General features: G+C 34.8%; 1 protein-coding gene across 3 annotated transcripts in view; it reads left to right on the plus strand.

Annotated features, from left to right (window-relative positions):
* The first annotated feature begins 6,417 nt into the window (after positions 1–6,417).
* The window catches only part of LOC126845590 (homeobox protein caupolican), a 31,523-nt gene continuing 19,771 nt past the window's right edge, over positions 6,418–18,169 (plus strand). The window contains exon 1 of one of the 3 annotated variants that reach the window (XM_050584332.1): positions 6,418–6,651. In XM_050584332.1, coding sequence (XP_050440289.1) covers positions 6,601–6,651 — 51 coding nt within the window. In that variant the 5' untranslated portion in view covers positions 6,418–6,600. Of the gene's footprint in view, positions 6,652–13,607; positions 14,120–16,568; positions 16,807–18,169 lie in introns of those variants that run through there. The other 2 variants (XM_050584340.1, XM_050584322.1) reach the window with 2 other exon arrangements.

The following is an 18,169-nucleotide window of genomic DNA, read 5'->3' on the forward strand; positions in this document are numbered from 1 at the left end:
TTATGATAATAATATTATGTATGTAAAAACACTCGAATAAGACCCGTTAGGGCAGACGCACGCGCCAAACGGTTGTTCGCCTCGGAAGTAAAGGATATAATATGTGCGGCGATGAGTCACGGGAACCGGAACTTGGTCGTGGGTGCTTGGACGACTTGTGGACGCGTGCTCCGGCCAACACAATAGGTGAAATATTATAATTGACTTTTGGTTATTATTCGGTTTTACACGACTATACCAGCTGCGACTTCTCCACGTTGTACTTGTACTTACTGAATTATTATTCCGCACGTATGGGTCACGTCGTCTAATGATTATTGGCGATCGTGACTTCCGGCGGGCGCGGGACACAGCACAAGACGACCGATGCCCGAGTCCATTAACGCCGTGCCGAGAGTCTAGACTGTTTGGAGAAAACCCCAAACAAAATATATTCAATACTGTGTTTATCGAGTTCGGTTTTTACATGGTTGTCCACACGGACGAAGAACGTCACCCGGATAAATATTAAATGTAAAAACTCTGTGCTCAGTACTACATGTAAATGAGAAACCGTAAAAACGATGACAAGATTAAATATGAATTGCCCATTTAACCAAGGGAACGTTTGCCTTAAAATTAAATATTATTTAAGGTATTCTCGACCGCAACAAATCTGGACTCACAAATGTTCATGTTTACTACTCTGATCAATAGTATTTATTTGCAGTAATGCAGTATGGCAAGATGTTATGGATAGACCAAGGCAATTTCTACAACGAAAAGTAAAACCCAAGTCCACCGCCGAACAACGACACAGCAATGATTAACTTATCCGTTACCCAATTGCTTTGTTTGTAAAATAATTACTAAAACACACAATCGTTGTTTAGGTAGTTTTTTTTATTACGAAATGAGAATTTTTCATTTTTATTTTGCAGCGCTTTCACACCTTATAATAAATAAATAGGTCTTACCGCGACTCACTGCTTCATAGTCACTACATTGTTTATTGATTATGTCAGTACTTTGGCGAACAAAGAGACAAGTGTCGGAATTGTGGCGCGCTTGTAAAGCGTAGGTCGTAATAAGGGATTTATCGGCGGCCGGCCGCTGCAGTGTACGTGTTTTCTTTGGTAATGGACAATTATTGGAAAGGAGCCGCTATACTAGCAAAGAGGGTGGCGATTGGCGATTTCCAGAGACGGCCGACTAACGAAGTTAATTGTTTGAAAACTACCACGGCGGTCTAGGACTGTTTGACGCGATAAGAGCACACACGGGAAATCCTACGGGGAAACCAGACCCGACAAAATAATTGCACAATTATGTTACAAGACAACCGACGCACAGTTGAGGTTTAACCGCAATTATGATTAGACAAAATGTAAGTAACTACGTCCCGAGGGATGTTTTACAGTCTCGCAGTTCATGTGTACAACATAATATAACACTCTCAAAATATTATGTAGCGCGTATCCTAAAACGGACATTAAATCTTTTGGAATGCCTATATGGTCGTTTCAGCGAGAGAAGAATACATGGCCCGGCACTTGGTGGTACCCTTCAAATGTACACATAACATAGTATCATGAATATAAAGTATACCGGCACCCTAATGAATTACTACACGACCGACCGAACGATAAAAATTCAAATTCGAACCTTCTCCTCGTCCGCCTATACCTTTACACAATCGTCTCTCTGGTACTCGCAGAGGCGGGGATATCCGTACACGCGCCCTTGGTGCTGTGTATATTAAACCACAGTGTACAAGCAAGGATCGTCTCGATCCCGGTTTTGTGTTTATTCGGAATACCGACGTACGTGGTTTGATACGCCATTTAGACGATCGCGAGATGAGGGAACACATAATAAATACAATATATATATATTCGTATAGTAGGCTAAGTACACGTGAACAAAAAAAAAAATATAATATATTTTACAAACATAAAAATCCGCCCAATGAAAAACTCATGTGAACGCCCACGTATTTTACTGTAATGTCACAGAACAGGAGCTCGTGCGAAGGCAAAGGCAGAAATCGTGCGCTTATACTTTCCTGTAAATACATGCGCATACGTAATCACGGGTATGCACATTATAAACTCGCAGGGTAATTTAAGCTTTAAATTATTTATGCTTTTCGCATAATAGCGACCGCAACCCAATTCAACAGGCCGTTTTCGTTAATCGTTATCAAGCTGTCCACCTCGTCATAATTTATTATTATTATGTCACATGATATGCGCCAAACAGAATATCAGAATATTTCTCCTGCCAGACAAACTCTCAGATAGCGTTTCTTCGGTTAAGTAGATTGTAATAATTATTAGCCACCCACCTAATCCTAACCTTAACCGAACAAGTTATTCAAGTCATAGAATGGGGTTGGCTTTTTTGTTTAGTCACTATAGTCGCTTTAAAGAGGAACTGTCGGTAACCCCGCTGAAGTTAAGCTACCGCCTTATTCCTGTTGATCCCACCACATAGCCTCTTTAAAACGTTTGAGCCGAGTGTGGATGGTTATATTCACCGCCCCCTCACGCTGTACCTACAATACAAAGACATTTTTTTATACTTAACTATATCCCCCAAGTCGAACACAGTTAATTATCGACTACCCTGTAAATTCTGTTAGTGATTTTTCTCGGACAACAACGTTTGCAAGTATACACATATAAGTCAGACGAGGGTCGCCAAACGACAATCTTCATAACGACAACGGCCTAAACCTTATTGCGCGCTCGAGTATAAGCGGATTATAAGCCGCTACTCGTTTATTTGTGTTGGAAGGGAAGAAAGCTGAGGGAAAAGTCGGTAAAATAATAATAATAACTATAATCCGATTCAAGTCGAGTGATGGAGAAAGGCCGAGTTATTTTTGATATGTCAATAACCGCGTGTGTAGATCAGACGGTAGCAGCGTACTTATAATAGCGTACGGTTAACAAGACAGGTTAAACTGATATTTTATTATTCAAACAAAATATTATACAATTAGCGTGACGCCCGATGTTTGGTTGTGGCTTGACACGCGAGGCGAAGTATAAAATTATGTTTATAAGAAACTTGTTTTTGGGTGTCCTCCCTTCGACCGAAGGAATAAGAACCGGTTGCCGTCGCGCCACGAATAATACAAACACACATACTCATCAGCGTGTTGGCCAAACACGTCGGTCGGGCGCCGTATGCTTCGATATAGAATCAGGTAAAGTGTAACGCTGGCCCGTTGAATACATAAGTAAGTATCAGGAAGACCTACCGGAATATCATTAATGTTAACCGATGAGTTAATTAGGAATATAATATGTATATTACAGATTGTATCGTAAAATGGTCAACTGTCAAAAGATTTAAATGATATTGATTGACGTTAAAGAAAATGCAATATTCTTTATTACCATGGATTTTTTAAGAAATTAAAAAACAATACTAAATGCGCTAGAAAATAAAATTAATACTATTCTAATATAAAACAAATTGTATAAATTTAAAAACATTTTCTAAGTATGTTTTATATTTACCATATGTACGAAATCAAACGGTAACTACGTACCTATTGCGCCTAATGACCTTATTTTTGAAAGTTAACGAGAACTATAAAAACTAACATTTACACAAGTACAAAATAAAACAAAGTCGTTTTTAGAAATTTACTAACTCCACAATGATGAGTGAACTATTAAATTTTAGCCAATACTTACTGTAATGTAGTTTTTAATTTGTACTACTTACCGAAATAACAGGTGTCTTTGTATAATGGATTAAGAAATTGTCTATGTTTTTGGCTACGTATACGATAATTCTATATCAGAAGCGCGTTGTCTCTTAATAACGTCGTGTCAATTATTATAGTAGTATACGTTGGTCTTTGTTTGAAACGTCACGATTGACAAGCGCAATTATTATATATATATATATATAAACATAATTTTTTTTTTTGGCACATGAACACTATATTAGAGTACGTGAAATGGTTTCTTTATTAATCTTATAGACTTTCAGCGTTCAAAATCGTGCCGAATTCACGCTTATATATCGACGGAACGTGTCCTGCAAAACATTATTATAAACTTCTATGATTGTAAGCAACAATAAGGGCAATAATATTATAACTTAGCAATGATTGGTAACAGACGACTTTGAAGATACGGCACCAGAGTATAATTATTTCTTTCCTAATTAATTGATTCCTAATTTGAATTTTTTTAACTTAAATGTATGTTTAAATTAAAAAAATATGATTCTACTGTGGTGTTTGTTAAGTATGGACTGGTGTCTGGTAGGCTAGATAAAATATTGCATTTGTACATTTGTTTAATCAAACAGTAAAACTGAATAGATTTCTTTGTACGCGTACCTAAATAAAATATAAGGATGCATTTAAAATAACATTTTACAGAATTACCTCTAGTACCAAGTTGGACGCCTTTTATCACCTTGCCACACACGTTGGCTATACAAATAGAAAACTTACCTGAACTTAAAACGACATCTACCGGCTACATTAATTTGCCACTCAATTACAAGTACGTATAGAACTAGATGGTTTCGAACGACCTTCTGGGAAATTTACAGTTCCTTATCGTAACTTGTATTTACATTTTTATTAGTCAGTATAATAATATTTTTATAGTTTGTAACTATGGGTATATTTTTTTATTTCAAATTATTCAATGTTAATGTAAGAACTGTGTGAAACTATTATTTATTTATTCATCGATTAGTTCTTATGGTCGCAGTTACTATATTATTTAAATTTAGTATCACAAACAGAATAATAATTGATAGCAATCAAAACCCGTGTTTTAAAATGAAATAAATGGATTTTTTACTAAATAGTAAATCGTTAACATGTGTCGTTACAATTTGTATTTTCTCACACTTGGTGATACTTAAACACTGTTATTAGATTGTTTTTTATAGCCAAATACAGGTTTGATTTATGATTTCCTTATTAACAGTAGAAAGAACAATTCAAAATTATGATTTTTAAAAGAAATTAAAACAACAATTAACGCTATAAAAAGTAACATTCTAACATTATTTAAACTACTATGATGCCTACTTAGGTAAACGAATGTTTAAAAATAACATTTAAGTATAAAATTCCATTTAAATTTACTAAATTAATTTTATTGTTTAATTCATTGATATGGATGGAGTATTCGGGGTATTTAATTAATTACATAATATTTTTTGTACGGAGGTATAATTGATATTTAGTATTCTTCGGATAGTGTAGTGTCTCTACATTCAAACAGTATTTATTCACTTCATATGCTTGGTATATATCATTACCATAATCATGTTATCGCTTATCTTCATAATAATATTAATTAAAAAAATATAAGATCTTACATTGAATTTATTTGTGGTCACTTGTTTTATCTTAGTACAAATTGGTGGTTATTGACACGTTCAAGAAGTCTGAGGTAATTAAAAGTAGTTTTAAATGCAATTTTCTTTGAAAATATATACATTTATATAGATTGTATATCATGTTTATATCAGAGTTAGTGTGGTTATAAACATAAAATCAATACGAATGTCTTACGTACGTATTCAAATAACTTGTATTTAACAAGAAAAACTACTTTTAATTACCTCGGACTTTTTAAACGTGTCGTTAAGTTACTGATTTATTACTATTTATAACATAAGTATTTAAAAATCCAAACTGTTTATTTATATTGATGCTTTATTCAAATTTATTATCATGAATGATTGGACAAAAAAAACATTAAACCAATAGCAAATACCCGTATAGATATATTGCAATTTCAAAGTTTAAGGAATATAATATCATGTTGTCCGTGTCAACAAGAAGGTAAATCTAAATAACTATTGTGGAAAACTAAAGGACAAATATTATCAAATTTACTTAGTTCACTACCCATTTGCGTTGTACGAAATCATAACGGTAACTAGTCAATAACAAAAAAGTAGAAACACCTAACTCTAGGTAGGTACAATACATAGTGCGATGGCAATATAATAGTGAAGTCGTGCGCTAAGGGTGCTGCTATCTACTCGCCAACGCAACGGCGAAGGGGCGGTCGGTGGAGGTTGTGAGGATAGGGGGTGTAAAACCGTGATCTTTAGCTCGGGGGTCATCTTGTTTAACACGGTGACCCCCGACGGCAAGGGGGGGGTGATCTTTTTCTTCTTCGGCGTGCCGCGCCGCAACGCATATACAATCATGCGCACCAGCCAAACGGTATGATAACAATAATGTACCATACACATTTATATATATATATATATATTGTGCATAGTGACAAAACAAAATCTCATTAGACAGGCGCGGACACAGTTTTCCGGCGTGAGGAGAAGACGGTAAAACGCCGCCGCCGCAACCGCCACCGGCGCGGAGAGACCGTCCGCCGTGTCCGTAAACGCTGACCGGCCGACACACGGGCAACATGTCGAACCGCGACCACACCGTCGCCGCCGCCGCCGCCGTTGATATTGTATCCGATCGACGACCGTACCGTTTTTGCTAGTGCCGGCCCAGATTACTATTTTAGTAAATATATTAATAACCGTCGAATACCGTTTGCCCGTGTATCGCCTTATTTGATAGCCGTTTACACTGAGTGGCCCGAGATCGACATGCAAGTGCTCAGGATGAGAGCTTTCGCGGACACCGTTCAAAACGGCCAGGTACGATTATAACGCAATAATTATTACACAGACACCGGAATGGTGTCGGAGAGAAAACACAATTTGTTAATGGTATAACGTTGCGGCGTAGTGCTTGTACACGACACGAGTATTGAAATCGGTTTAAAAGTTGAAATTTCCTCCTCTACTGTTGTAGAGCAGGTTCCGGCGGCTTAAGGGAAAAGTATAAGCAAAACACATTTGGCAAAACATTTATTCATTTCAAACATGTCCATTTATTTTCAGGCTATTTTCATTGGCTTAACAATATCGTTTTTAAAGTAATTTCTTTTGATTTATAGTTTTTTGTTGAAAAACCATAACGCCTTGTAGAGGATTTGGATTTTTTTTTTATAAATTTGTGTTCATAAAAGAAACAGTTAGTTAGCAAAAAAACACCAAATAGCCGAACTATAACTTGTACATTTTTGAGATTGAACGTCTCAGCAGCGATTTGAATGTTCAAATTAAATTTGAGCTACCTTATGGGTATTTTTTTTGATTTCGAGACTGGAGTGGATACTATTATCACTTATTACATGTCTCATATTGGATAATTTAAAAACATTAAAAAAGTAATTTCAAAATTGTTGTTACTACTAAGAGTAGTCTAAGAATAACTGATTTCAATAATTGTCACGACTTATATTCTATACAAAGGAGTTGCTGACTTGTTTGCCGACAGACAATTTTAAATAACTACTTACAAAGACAAATATAGTATGTTTTTTATTGGAATGAATGGACAATATATTGTATATCGTTAAAAATTGAAAAATATTGAAACTTAAAATAATACACTGCACAATACATTTTTTGTCTGCGATTGTCGACAGTCAAAAACGACATTTAATGTTACAAAAAAAACTTACTGTTTACTAAAAAAACGTTTTCCAAATAACATAATTGTTATATATATCAAAAGATCCTACCGAAAGTCGAAACGTGGCTCACTATTAAAATTACACGTTTTTTCACCATCAAATTTCTGCGTGGGATATTTTAGTGCGCTGTAATAAAACCTCGCCTCTAGGTATGACTTATAATAGATCAGAAATTTCAACGTTATATTGTCACATAGGCGCTAACCAACACTCCAAACCATGTTTGTTATCTTACCGTAGGAGTACAGACACAGATTATAATATAAATACATAGATATTTTTTTCATAAATTATAAAAACCGACGTAGGTATAGTACTCAAGTAAACTATGTAGTATATGTTAGATAAAACATAGTTAAGAATTTTAGAATATCCAGTATTTGTTATTTCGCCTAATCTAGCGATTATGACATAAAAAGGTGGTAAAAAATATTATATACAAATTGTCAAAAAATTAACATTCGTCTGCAAATAGTATTGAAAATACCTGTACTTTGTTTTGATCCATTTATGCATTTCTATTTTCAGTTTTCGGTATGTAACAATATTATATAAATGTTATTTGACATGACTGACATAGCTGATCTTTATACAACAATAAATAAACAAAAAATATTGTGGGTCCATAAAAAACTGGCCAAATTTGTATGTAAGCGGTAAAATAGTGTCGGGGGGTAAAAAAAAATGAGTTATTAATTTCCTCTGAACAATTCCAATATTGGTGCGTCCCTCCGTCCCTTGTCTCTGAGGGATGTTTTCTTTAACTTATACATACTACATGAAATGCCATATGTTTTACTTAAATAATATTATGTAACAATTTTTAAAAAAAATTATATATATGTATATATATTATGTAACACAACCAATTTTTCAAACAACTACGCATTTCCCACGTGGATTTTACACTGTAAAACAGCAATTAAAGACTTCTCGGCAAACAACATAATTATTATTTATTTTATTCGACATATTTTAGTGTTGATCCGTCGATTGTTAGGTACACATTAATAAGTAGAAAACAAATGTTTAACGTTGTAATTAGTTAGCTGATGTGTTTTGTGATACCTACTGCTGTATTATAGCGGTATCACATTGTAGCGACTAATCTGCCAATAATTACACGTTCAGTTATAAATACTATCGATAAGTTGCACTTTAATAAACCGCGTTGAAAAACGGTTTGTGTAAAACTCATGACACATGACACCTCAAATCGCTAACATTTCACAATCTACAAACGCACACATGACTAATAGTCTTATTGTCAATTTTTGTTTTTTTTTTTCTTGTTTGTTAAGTGTAAGCGCCGAGGTCGTGTGCGTTGACGGTAATATTGTAATTATTGTCAAGGATAAAACTTAACAATATAATACACCTAATGTAGGTAGGTTCGGTGAAAGCAAAACACAGTCAAAGATTTAAAAGTTTGCGAAAAATACGAAACGGTTTGGCACGGATTTCGGTTTGTTTAGTTTACTGTTAATGGTTCAACTAGTGTGTATTGTGTTCAAAAATAATATTCCACACAAGTGGTTTTAGCAGTAGGTCACCGTCCACGAGTTTATCCCAAATTCAAATTTCAAACTAATCGGAAACCCATGTCTAAACTAATATACGCTTTTATTTACCAACAAAAACCTTATACCAAACTCCAAAGGTCAGTTCATGAGTAAAAAGTTAATGAAATTTAACAAAGTCTACTTTAAAGTCGAGAAAAACATTTAAAAAAAAGACATCATTTTAAACAGGACAACATACATTTTTAAAAATGAGTCGAAATATATGTCCAATTTTGTTTAAAATGGACTTTGGATGTAGAACTACCGATATGTGGTAAAAAAATCCCTTTTCTCCAGTAAGATTGGTGAATTTTATTGTAATTCGCTTTTTCCGAACACTTAAATTTGATTTGATGCAATTTGTTTTGGGTTTATTGTAAGGAGGTCCTTATAAGTTGTGAAAATTCTACTTCTACTAGATTTAATGTCTACCTATTCTAACACAGCGTTATTCGATTTTTAAAATTATTTTATTATCAAACGCAATAATATATTTAATAACAAATTATCACATTATCTTAAAAACATTCTTACAGCGTGGTTTTGGCAGGAAATCAATTTTAATATTTATAATACGAATGTTTAAATCATATTTGTTAAATTTTAAACAAATTTAAAAATTAAATCATACATAAAAATTATTTTCAAAAAATCAAACAAATATTCTTATTATACTTATCATAATATTTTCCATGAAACTTCAACAAAATATTCGTTACATGTTTTTCTTAGATAGATACTTGTGAGTTTTTCCTTGTAATCATATTATTTGTTACATTTTAGCAAATGTATTATTCGACAATTAATTCAGCGTTTTATTTATATATTGATATAATAACAACTAAATATTAGTAAGCGCCACAACGTAGGCTACGGCCTTTTCTTAAACGAGTCGCAAGATATCAGTTTATGTGATTACTTTAAACTTGCAACCGGATAGCTTAGCGTGTACCAAAAATACCACGCGTTCGACTTTATATATACCGCACATAGTTTCTAATTTCTATATACAGACCGGATGGACCAAAAAGTTTAAACGTCGCAGCAGCTATACAGAACGCTGAGCACTAATATAACTTTAGTGGCTTAGAAGTTAACACGGGAGGGCGTCGCTGTTGGGCGTGCGGTCGGGACAGCCGCGCGATTTCTTGCACCTGATGTCAAAACAACAGTATAGGCAATAACAATAATAATAATAACGCGCCGCTATGCCGGGAACAAAGAGCTCGGCGCCGACTTGTACGAGCGTGTATATACGAGCGTTATAGTGCACTATATACATAATATTATATACCTACGTCCTAAGTACAGAAGAGAGAGGAGGAGAAGGCCGAAAGGTTTCTCCTTCTTGTTTTTGCAACAATCGCTGCGCTTCCCGTCTGCTCCCCGGTTCGTCGTATATATATATACATAATACCGTTTGTTCATAGCGATAGTACTACTTCTACTGTATATAGGTACGTGTATATATACATGGTAGCTCGGCATATACAGCCCTCTTTTGTTTACAATGTCGCTAATGGATTTCGTTGTCCCGGGAGCTCGGTTGTTCGCGACACTTGTTTTAAACGCACCTCCCCTCAATCCCCTCCGGTGCCGACTACACGAATTCACAATCCTTTCACGTCCGCCGTCGCCTCGACAGCGTATACTACCCTCGCTCTCAGAGAGCCTATAAGCGTAAGTACTCACAAGAACGTTTCGATTTTCGGTTAAGTATACCTAGGTGTAGGTATATCCGTCAAAAACGCGACGATGAAGCGCGCGCGGTCCGGGTGCTAATAAACGGGCGGTTACCGTTTGTTATATAAGCCTAGCAAAAAATAAAAATAAAAGGAATACATTACACGGTCGTTTTAAGTGTGTATACTATGGTGTACGCGCACACACACACATGACAGGAGATTAAAGGACAAAGAGAGGATGGAGCGACATGCACAATGCAATGATGTCTGCGGTGTGTGTGTGAGTGTCTTTGGCGGCGGCAAGTGGGGAAGAGTACTTATAGGCGGGCAAAGCGTTAGGCGATGGGCGCGGCTTCCGGGACAAGAGAGTAGGAGAGATATTACAGTGTTGTGTGTGTGTATGTATAATACCTACTGTGGCTGATAAGCATCGTAGTCACACGACCGCGGCACACGTTTAGCGAGAGGCGTCGGGTAAAATAATAATGAGTACCTAATGTATACTATCCAAGTGCTGTGTCTCTTAGTACGGATATTTTTTTGTAAGTCCGACGCGTGGCACAAGTTCTCGGCGTTTCGGCGGAGGATGGGATTTTTTATCCTTAATCATATTATCTATTATCCATTCTATTATCCAAAACAATAACCGGTCTATACCGTAATGGGGTAAAAAAGAAAAAAAAAATGTAGTACCCCCATTATCATAAACGGCGGGGAAGCGCGCGTTACGATTGCCGCCCGCTGTGTTCGGGCCGATATATTATACATACATTTAATAATATTGTATTGTACACCGTTTGCCACTGTTATGATGCGCTTGCGGTTCCAAATGGATTATTATTATTACGGTAATAGTACTGCAAAAATATATTTAGTATTGTATCATTGTGGCGTTAAAAACGACCAGCGCCGCCGATAACCGCGAACGCACGACAATATGTGGACAAATTGATTTTGGTATTCAATCCATTTCCGCCCGCATGTTATTATTATAATTCTTTATATAATGTCTTTATTGTGGTAATAATACATATTATACCGGGCCAGTGTATGCACCGTGCATACTATTATTTATAAATCTCAAAAACCAACCTCGTCAAACGGCAAAGCCACAGTAGGTACACCGCGGTCGCTTAAACATAGTAATATAATGTAAAGCACAGGGCCACTGAAGACGATCACGTAGAGCAATACATCGCTATAAAATTATATAATATAATACTAGAATCCTTAGTATTTGTTGTATTCAGTGGCGGTATTGGTATATTTTGTTGATGATATCTACCTACCTACGTCGAATTTGTCCATCTAAAAGTGTTATATAAGAAACTATATCAATTAGGCCTTTGTTGGTGTATGAGTAAAATAATATCATTACAGATTTGTATAATAAAGAACGATATTTCCTAAAATAAAAGTGTGTTTTCCGAAAAAGTTAAGAAAAAATCGTAATTTTGATTTCATTTGACTGAATATAAACCTCGTTGTATGTTTATAGTACATAAACAATTCAAAAATCTAGTCGCAATAATTAAAACTAGTAAAAATCGTCTTACGCATAAACATATGTAGGTACATGCAAAACTGCATTAGTATTTTTTTTTTAGTTCAAATAATATCAATCATATTTTAGCATTAGATTGGGTATTATGCATTTTATTTTTGTTTAAATGGTATATTTTTTAACGTACAATTTTTGTCAACACTTCTTTTATTAAAAGTATGACATTATCGTTTGTTTTACTTGCTTTGTTTGTGTAGGTCTTTTTAGCTATTTATAATTTTTAAAAGTAATGGTACGAATTTTTAAGTTTTCAACAATAGCGATATTCATTAATATAAGAATTTTTAATTATTATTAATTAATAAATGGCTTAAAAATGTTCTGTTTAACAAACTAAATTTGTCAAGCAGATAAATGATTTCCAGTTTTAATAGATGTTCTTATATTCAATTTACCAATATTGTATATAAAATAAAAATTTTCATTCACGCAAATAACGTAGGTACCATTTATTATTATTAATAAACATTTTCGTTTTATTGTCAGTTCTAATAAACCCGCAATCGGGCGTTGTCTATCGTTTAACACGGTAAATCATTAACGGGTATAGGTACCTATACCTACTGTGGAATCAACAGTACGATTGTACCTACCTATCTAATAATCCATTTTGTTGAACTGACAATACTTTATTTCTAAGTCCATATAAGTCATATTTAATCAGACGTACATAATATATTCATCAAGATTTTCTCGAATCGACCTAATTTTCTTAGTTTTTACTCGCTAGGGGATATTTTGTCTTATTGTAAACCGGCGTACCGTGGCAGTTTACACGTCTTGAGTCTGTTTTTTTTTTTTTCATAACAACAATCAACACTATAACAATATTATTACATCTAACATTACATAGCGAAAAACATTTTGCGGCGTTATAAGCGCCCGTGTTAAACTTTGCAATGTACCTACCTATAATAACCCACCCGACATCGGCGCTACTGTTGGTGGGACGCACCGCGGCTGGGTGTGTGCGTATAAACGGATGATAAAACTACAAAACGGGCCTTGTTCGCCACGACGGCGGCGGCGTACGATAATTATGTGTGTCAGAAAATATGTTGTCTTGGCGGTGGCCGTCACGGCGGCTGCGGCGGCGGCGACGGCGACGGCGACGACGACGAGGGGTAAACATGGTGGCGGAGCGGGGCGATCGCCGGTAGGGCGGACGTAGGAGGCGCTAGTGGCCGTCGGGGGCGGTGCTACGTACAGGCGGCGGCGGCGACGAGATCGCAACGGCGGCCCGTGTGTGTCTGTGTGTGACTGTCAGCGTGTGCGTTCGTACGTTCGTCCGTTCGTTCGCCCCTGCCCGTTCATCGTTATCGCCGTCGTCGCCGTAGTCGTAGCCGTAGCCGCCGCCGCCGGTGAGTTGTAAGCACTTTTACGCCGCCGACCTGTCGTTACTACCGATCGTACAAGTCTGTATATAATTCGAATTGGGAATACATCACGTTATGAAGACTGTAACGGCCGATTGTCGTTAACGGGGTTGTTATACATTTTTGTTTTAATACTTGCGCCGTTTTTTTTTTTCGGTGTTACGCGTCGTTTTTTTTCTTAACGAGTTTTTCGGTATAATTGTTGTTTTTTATTTGTGTGAAAAAACTTAACGCCAAAGTCGTGCCAGATGACACGGACCCATCGCCATAGCAGTTGCATCGCGACGACGCCGCCCGTGGTCTCGTAGCGGTCCCACGAAAAGTTTTCAAAACGGGTTTTCCCCGTACCATGACTTCACAGTTTTCTCAGCAACTCGCCAAAAATATTGCTCACCAGGTAAGCCGGCAAAGTTATAAATTAAAGCCCGCCACTCTGTTGTACAACCGAAGCCAAAAGTTAATTTCCAATTTCATTTGTCCGTTCGTCCGGTTTATATATATACTTGCAAAAAAATAACGATACAAACACATTTTCAAACGAGGATTATTTTTTTTTACCGAGAAATCCTTCGAGCTTTATATGTAATAACCGATAGCCTATATATTACAGTTATTAAAATACAAAAGTGCACTAAAAAAAAGTACAAGAAAGAATCACTACCGATAAAAAAATATTTAAAATTAAACATTATAACACAATAGGAATACTTTAACTAACGTTGAAAACAGAAACGATTTAATTCAACTAAATATACACAAACATTATTACACAACCGTTTAAATTTAGTTAACTATTTAACTATAGTTAACTGTTTCAAACGATTTAAGATACATTCTCATTAATAAGTTTGCCCAATGTATTTTCAATTCAGCAAGAAAATAAGAGGTTTGTGCCGATATACGCACGCGGTATTAATTTTTTAAAAAAAATCCGAGTACTTGTGCCTAAAAGTTAAACGAAAATGTTTATAATATTCAATCACTGGTAGACTGGACGATGGCACTTCGGTAAAATGTTTATCGCGGTAAATTCAGTATTTTTAGAGATAACATTTTAAAAAAAATCGGTCGTTTATATAATATCATTACCTCGACGTTTTTGAGTAGGTATATTATAAAAAAAAAAAATATTGTATTTTATCACTTTAATCTTTTTTATCACGTCTGCCCAAAACGGTTAAAATATTGTACACGACTTAGGGTAATCAACAGCACAGTCGATTTCGTTACCATAACAAAAATAATCATGAATTTTCAATAAACAATACTTCTTCGAAAACGTCTTCCGAATGATCTTATAAATAATTTTTTGTTTAATTTGTGAATCTCATAAACGTAATTTATTAGTTCTTGATGTCAAAGGCCTCTTTTTTTAAATGTCAGACTCAATTTTTGTTTTTTTTCGCTCTTGTCTACTGCCGTAAGTATACTATTTGATAAGATTTCGGTCGCCCAATTATTACCATTTTCATGTGTATTAAAATATATGTGCGTTGAAATTTGTAAGGTGCTTTCTGTAAACAAAATTGCACGCTTCGACATTTGACCTGAATATTAGGCGTTGGAAACGCGCTGCGGGTTATGTACCATATTGATAGGTTTTATATACTTTGTATGCATGATGTACGTTATCGCGTGAAGTGATATAGGATGTTTTTGTCGATACATAAATTATCAATGTTCATTCGTCTATTTAAACTTTAAATTTAAAAGGAGAGTATACCTTGCGTTTTAAATTTCATCTGTTAACAAGTTAGGTATCTGCCTAAATAAACGATTGTAAATCATAACGAAGCTTTGAGATTATATCTAAATTTTCTGGAAAAATTATTGATTTAAAAAATTTAAACTGTTCAAAAATATGTATTTATTTACCTATACCCTAATATTATATGTGTTAGCCCTGTTAACCAAGGATTGTTATTAGCACGGACTGTGTACAGTTTTAAAATAGTACCTATAAATAAGTTTGCTAGTGTTTAAATATAATAACAGTCATTATCATAGTATACTCCAACAACATTATAGATACACAACTAAAAAAAGGACGTCATAACCCTTATTCATGAAGGAATTTGTTAAAGGCAATTGTTTGCAAAATCTCAATTTAAAGCTTCAATTGTTACATATGTAGTTATTACTGTAGAAATTAGGACGCTTTTGGTATTACATTTTCAATCTGTTTATCAAGGATGACAGCAATTTAATTATTTTTCCACCTAAATATAATATAGCTAGAACATCTATTATATGAAATCGAAAGTTGATGACATTTAGGGTTAATAATTCCGTGTGATTGCGATAGTTAACATATTGTAATATTTCAGATAGATAGATATATGTTATGTCACAGGTGTTGTCTAATTTATTATGTTACAAAATATATTGAGTTATTAAATAGTAGTCAAAACTGTATGCACTCCTGTTAGGCCACATAGTCAAAACGATTACTGTATGTAGTGTCTTGAATTGAAAAAAAAATTGTGCTCATAATCAAAAATAATATCGTTCGGATTGTCTCTCTGGTAACGATACCTAATAATTTTAATGTTTTTTGTTTTCTGTACAACATATAAATAACATTACACGACCAGTCTTATGACACTAACTATATAATCCGAGACCGAGTTAAATACCTAACCGATAATTATTATTATTATTATTATTTAATAACAACACGGTTCTTAACCAGCGATTGAACGTTATCTCGGGAAAGGCCTGAGCTACAGAACAACGTGGCGTACGCGGTAAAAATACTTCTCAAGTCCTAAGTACACATGTTTTTAAAGGCCGTAACATCAGGTTAGGTCTGTCGTATAATGTTATTATTGTTGGTTAAACACGCAGTCGTTGGTCCGGACTGTAGAGCAGCAACGCCATTGCACCGTTTTCTACTGTATATTAATATTAGCCCGTTTAGGTCTTCACTCGCATGCGGCTATGACACTTACCGGTTAGTTAGTCAGTGTTTCCCGTGTACCGTCGATTCGAAATTAATCGTTGTTACCGTTAAATTTCCTGAACACGAGAGACATGGATTTCAGCTATTGGTCTACTTATGCTAGCGGGCTGTGCAGTTGCACTGTAAGTACAACAAAAACTCTGCACAATTTATTGCCATCATCATCGTATTATTGACACTATTGACATTTTACACACCGATCACAACGTGTATTCGACTAACATTTAGTATACCGTACACAAACAATAACCGTAGTATTATAATATATTATGGGCACGCGACCACTGTTCGTGGACAGAATGAACGAAAAGCATGCGTTAGTCATTTTTTTTCTGATTATTATTATATTACATAATAATATTATACTTGCCAGTATACAAACGGGTTAATAACGATAATTATTATTATAAGTATTGTCGTTATTGTTGTCGGGTTGACAAAAAAAAAAAAAAAAAAAATACAATTACAAATTACACTTGGAATACTAATGCGGCGGTTCCACTGACCTATACACCACTTGGTCAGAAGCCGAAAACAATGCGATTATGAATTCAATAATTCACAATCGTTTAATATTGTTATCATTATTATTATTATTATTTTTTTTTCTTACTTTGACGGTAAAGATATTCCATTGTGAATTTTTTTCGTTCCTCTATGCTACCGAGACAATCGACTTGCTCCACATATTATTATTACAACAGTGAACGCGCGCAGCTGCGGGCTAATACACCATAATATATTGTTTCACTTTGAGACAAAAAAAAAACCATGTTCCATGCATAGAGATTTATTTTTGACCGGACAGGACGCTGGACATTTTTTTTTTTTTTTTGAATTATTTTAAATACAATCGGTTGTTTGGTTGTTTGACCGCTGAACCTAAATTATAATATTTTTTTTATCCGTGAAAATAAATAGTTACAAAAAAAAATGTATACAACTATATAGGTCGAAAAGCAGAGAACCTCGTGAGTTAAATACATAATTTTTTTCTATAGTTTTGTGCAACTATAGCGGTTCACACGGACGATACATTTTCCTTTACACATACAACAACACTGAAGAAATATGCAAATATTCTATAATCTTTACACGCGTTTGTTCTTCTATGTAGCGTAGCCTACGATATGTATATATATATATATATATATAATAATTATACATAGAGCGAAGGTGCCTTATTAATTATTAATTCGCGCACATGATACGGACAACGCGGCGCTCGTGGTCTGTTCCAATTAGGACAAAACAGGTCACATAATATTATATATGTTGGCCGATGGGTTATTAATGGTTTTTTTTTTTTAACTTCTTCTTTATAGTCATGTATACAGCTTTGTTTGTATAAAAATAGTAACGATTCGAAGCACGCCCAAATCAAATATCGTATATTATATAATTATATGTGTCCGGCTGGACATCAATAAAATTATTATAGAGGTGGAAACAATTTTAACATCTAAAAACGGCCGGTTATTAATT

This window comes from Adelges cooleyi, unplaced genomic scaffold (assembly GCF_023614345.1).
Source record: "Adelges cooleyi isolate 19-005CV unplaced genomic scaffold, UGA_ACOO_1.1 ACOO_flye_CR_arks_rails_tigmint_CR_PRNA_108, whole genome shotgun sequence".
Taxonomy (NCBI): Eukaryota; Metazoa; Arthropoda; class Insecta; order Hemiptera; family Adelgidae; genus Adelges; species Adelges cooleyi.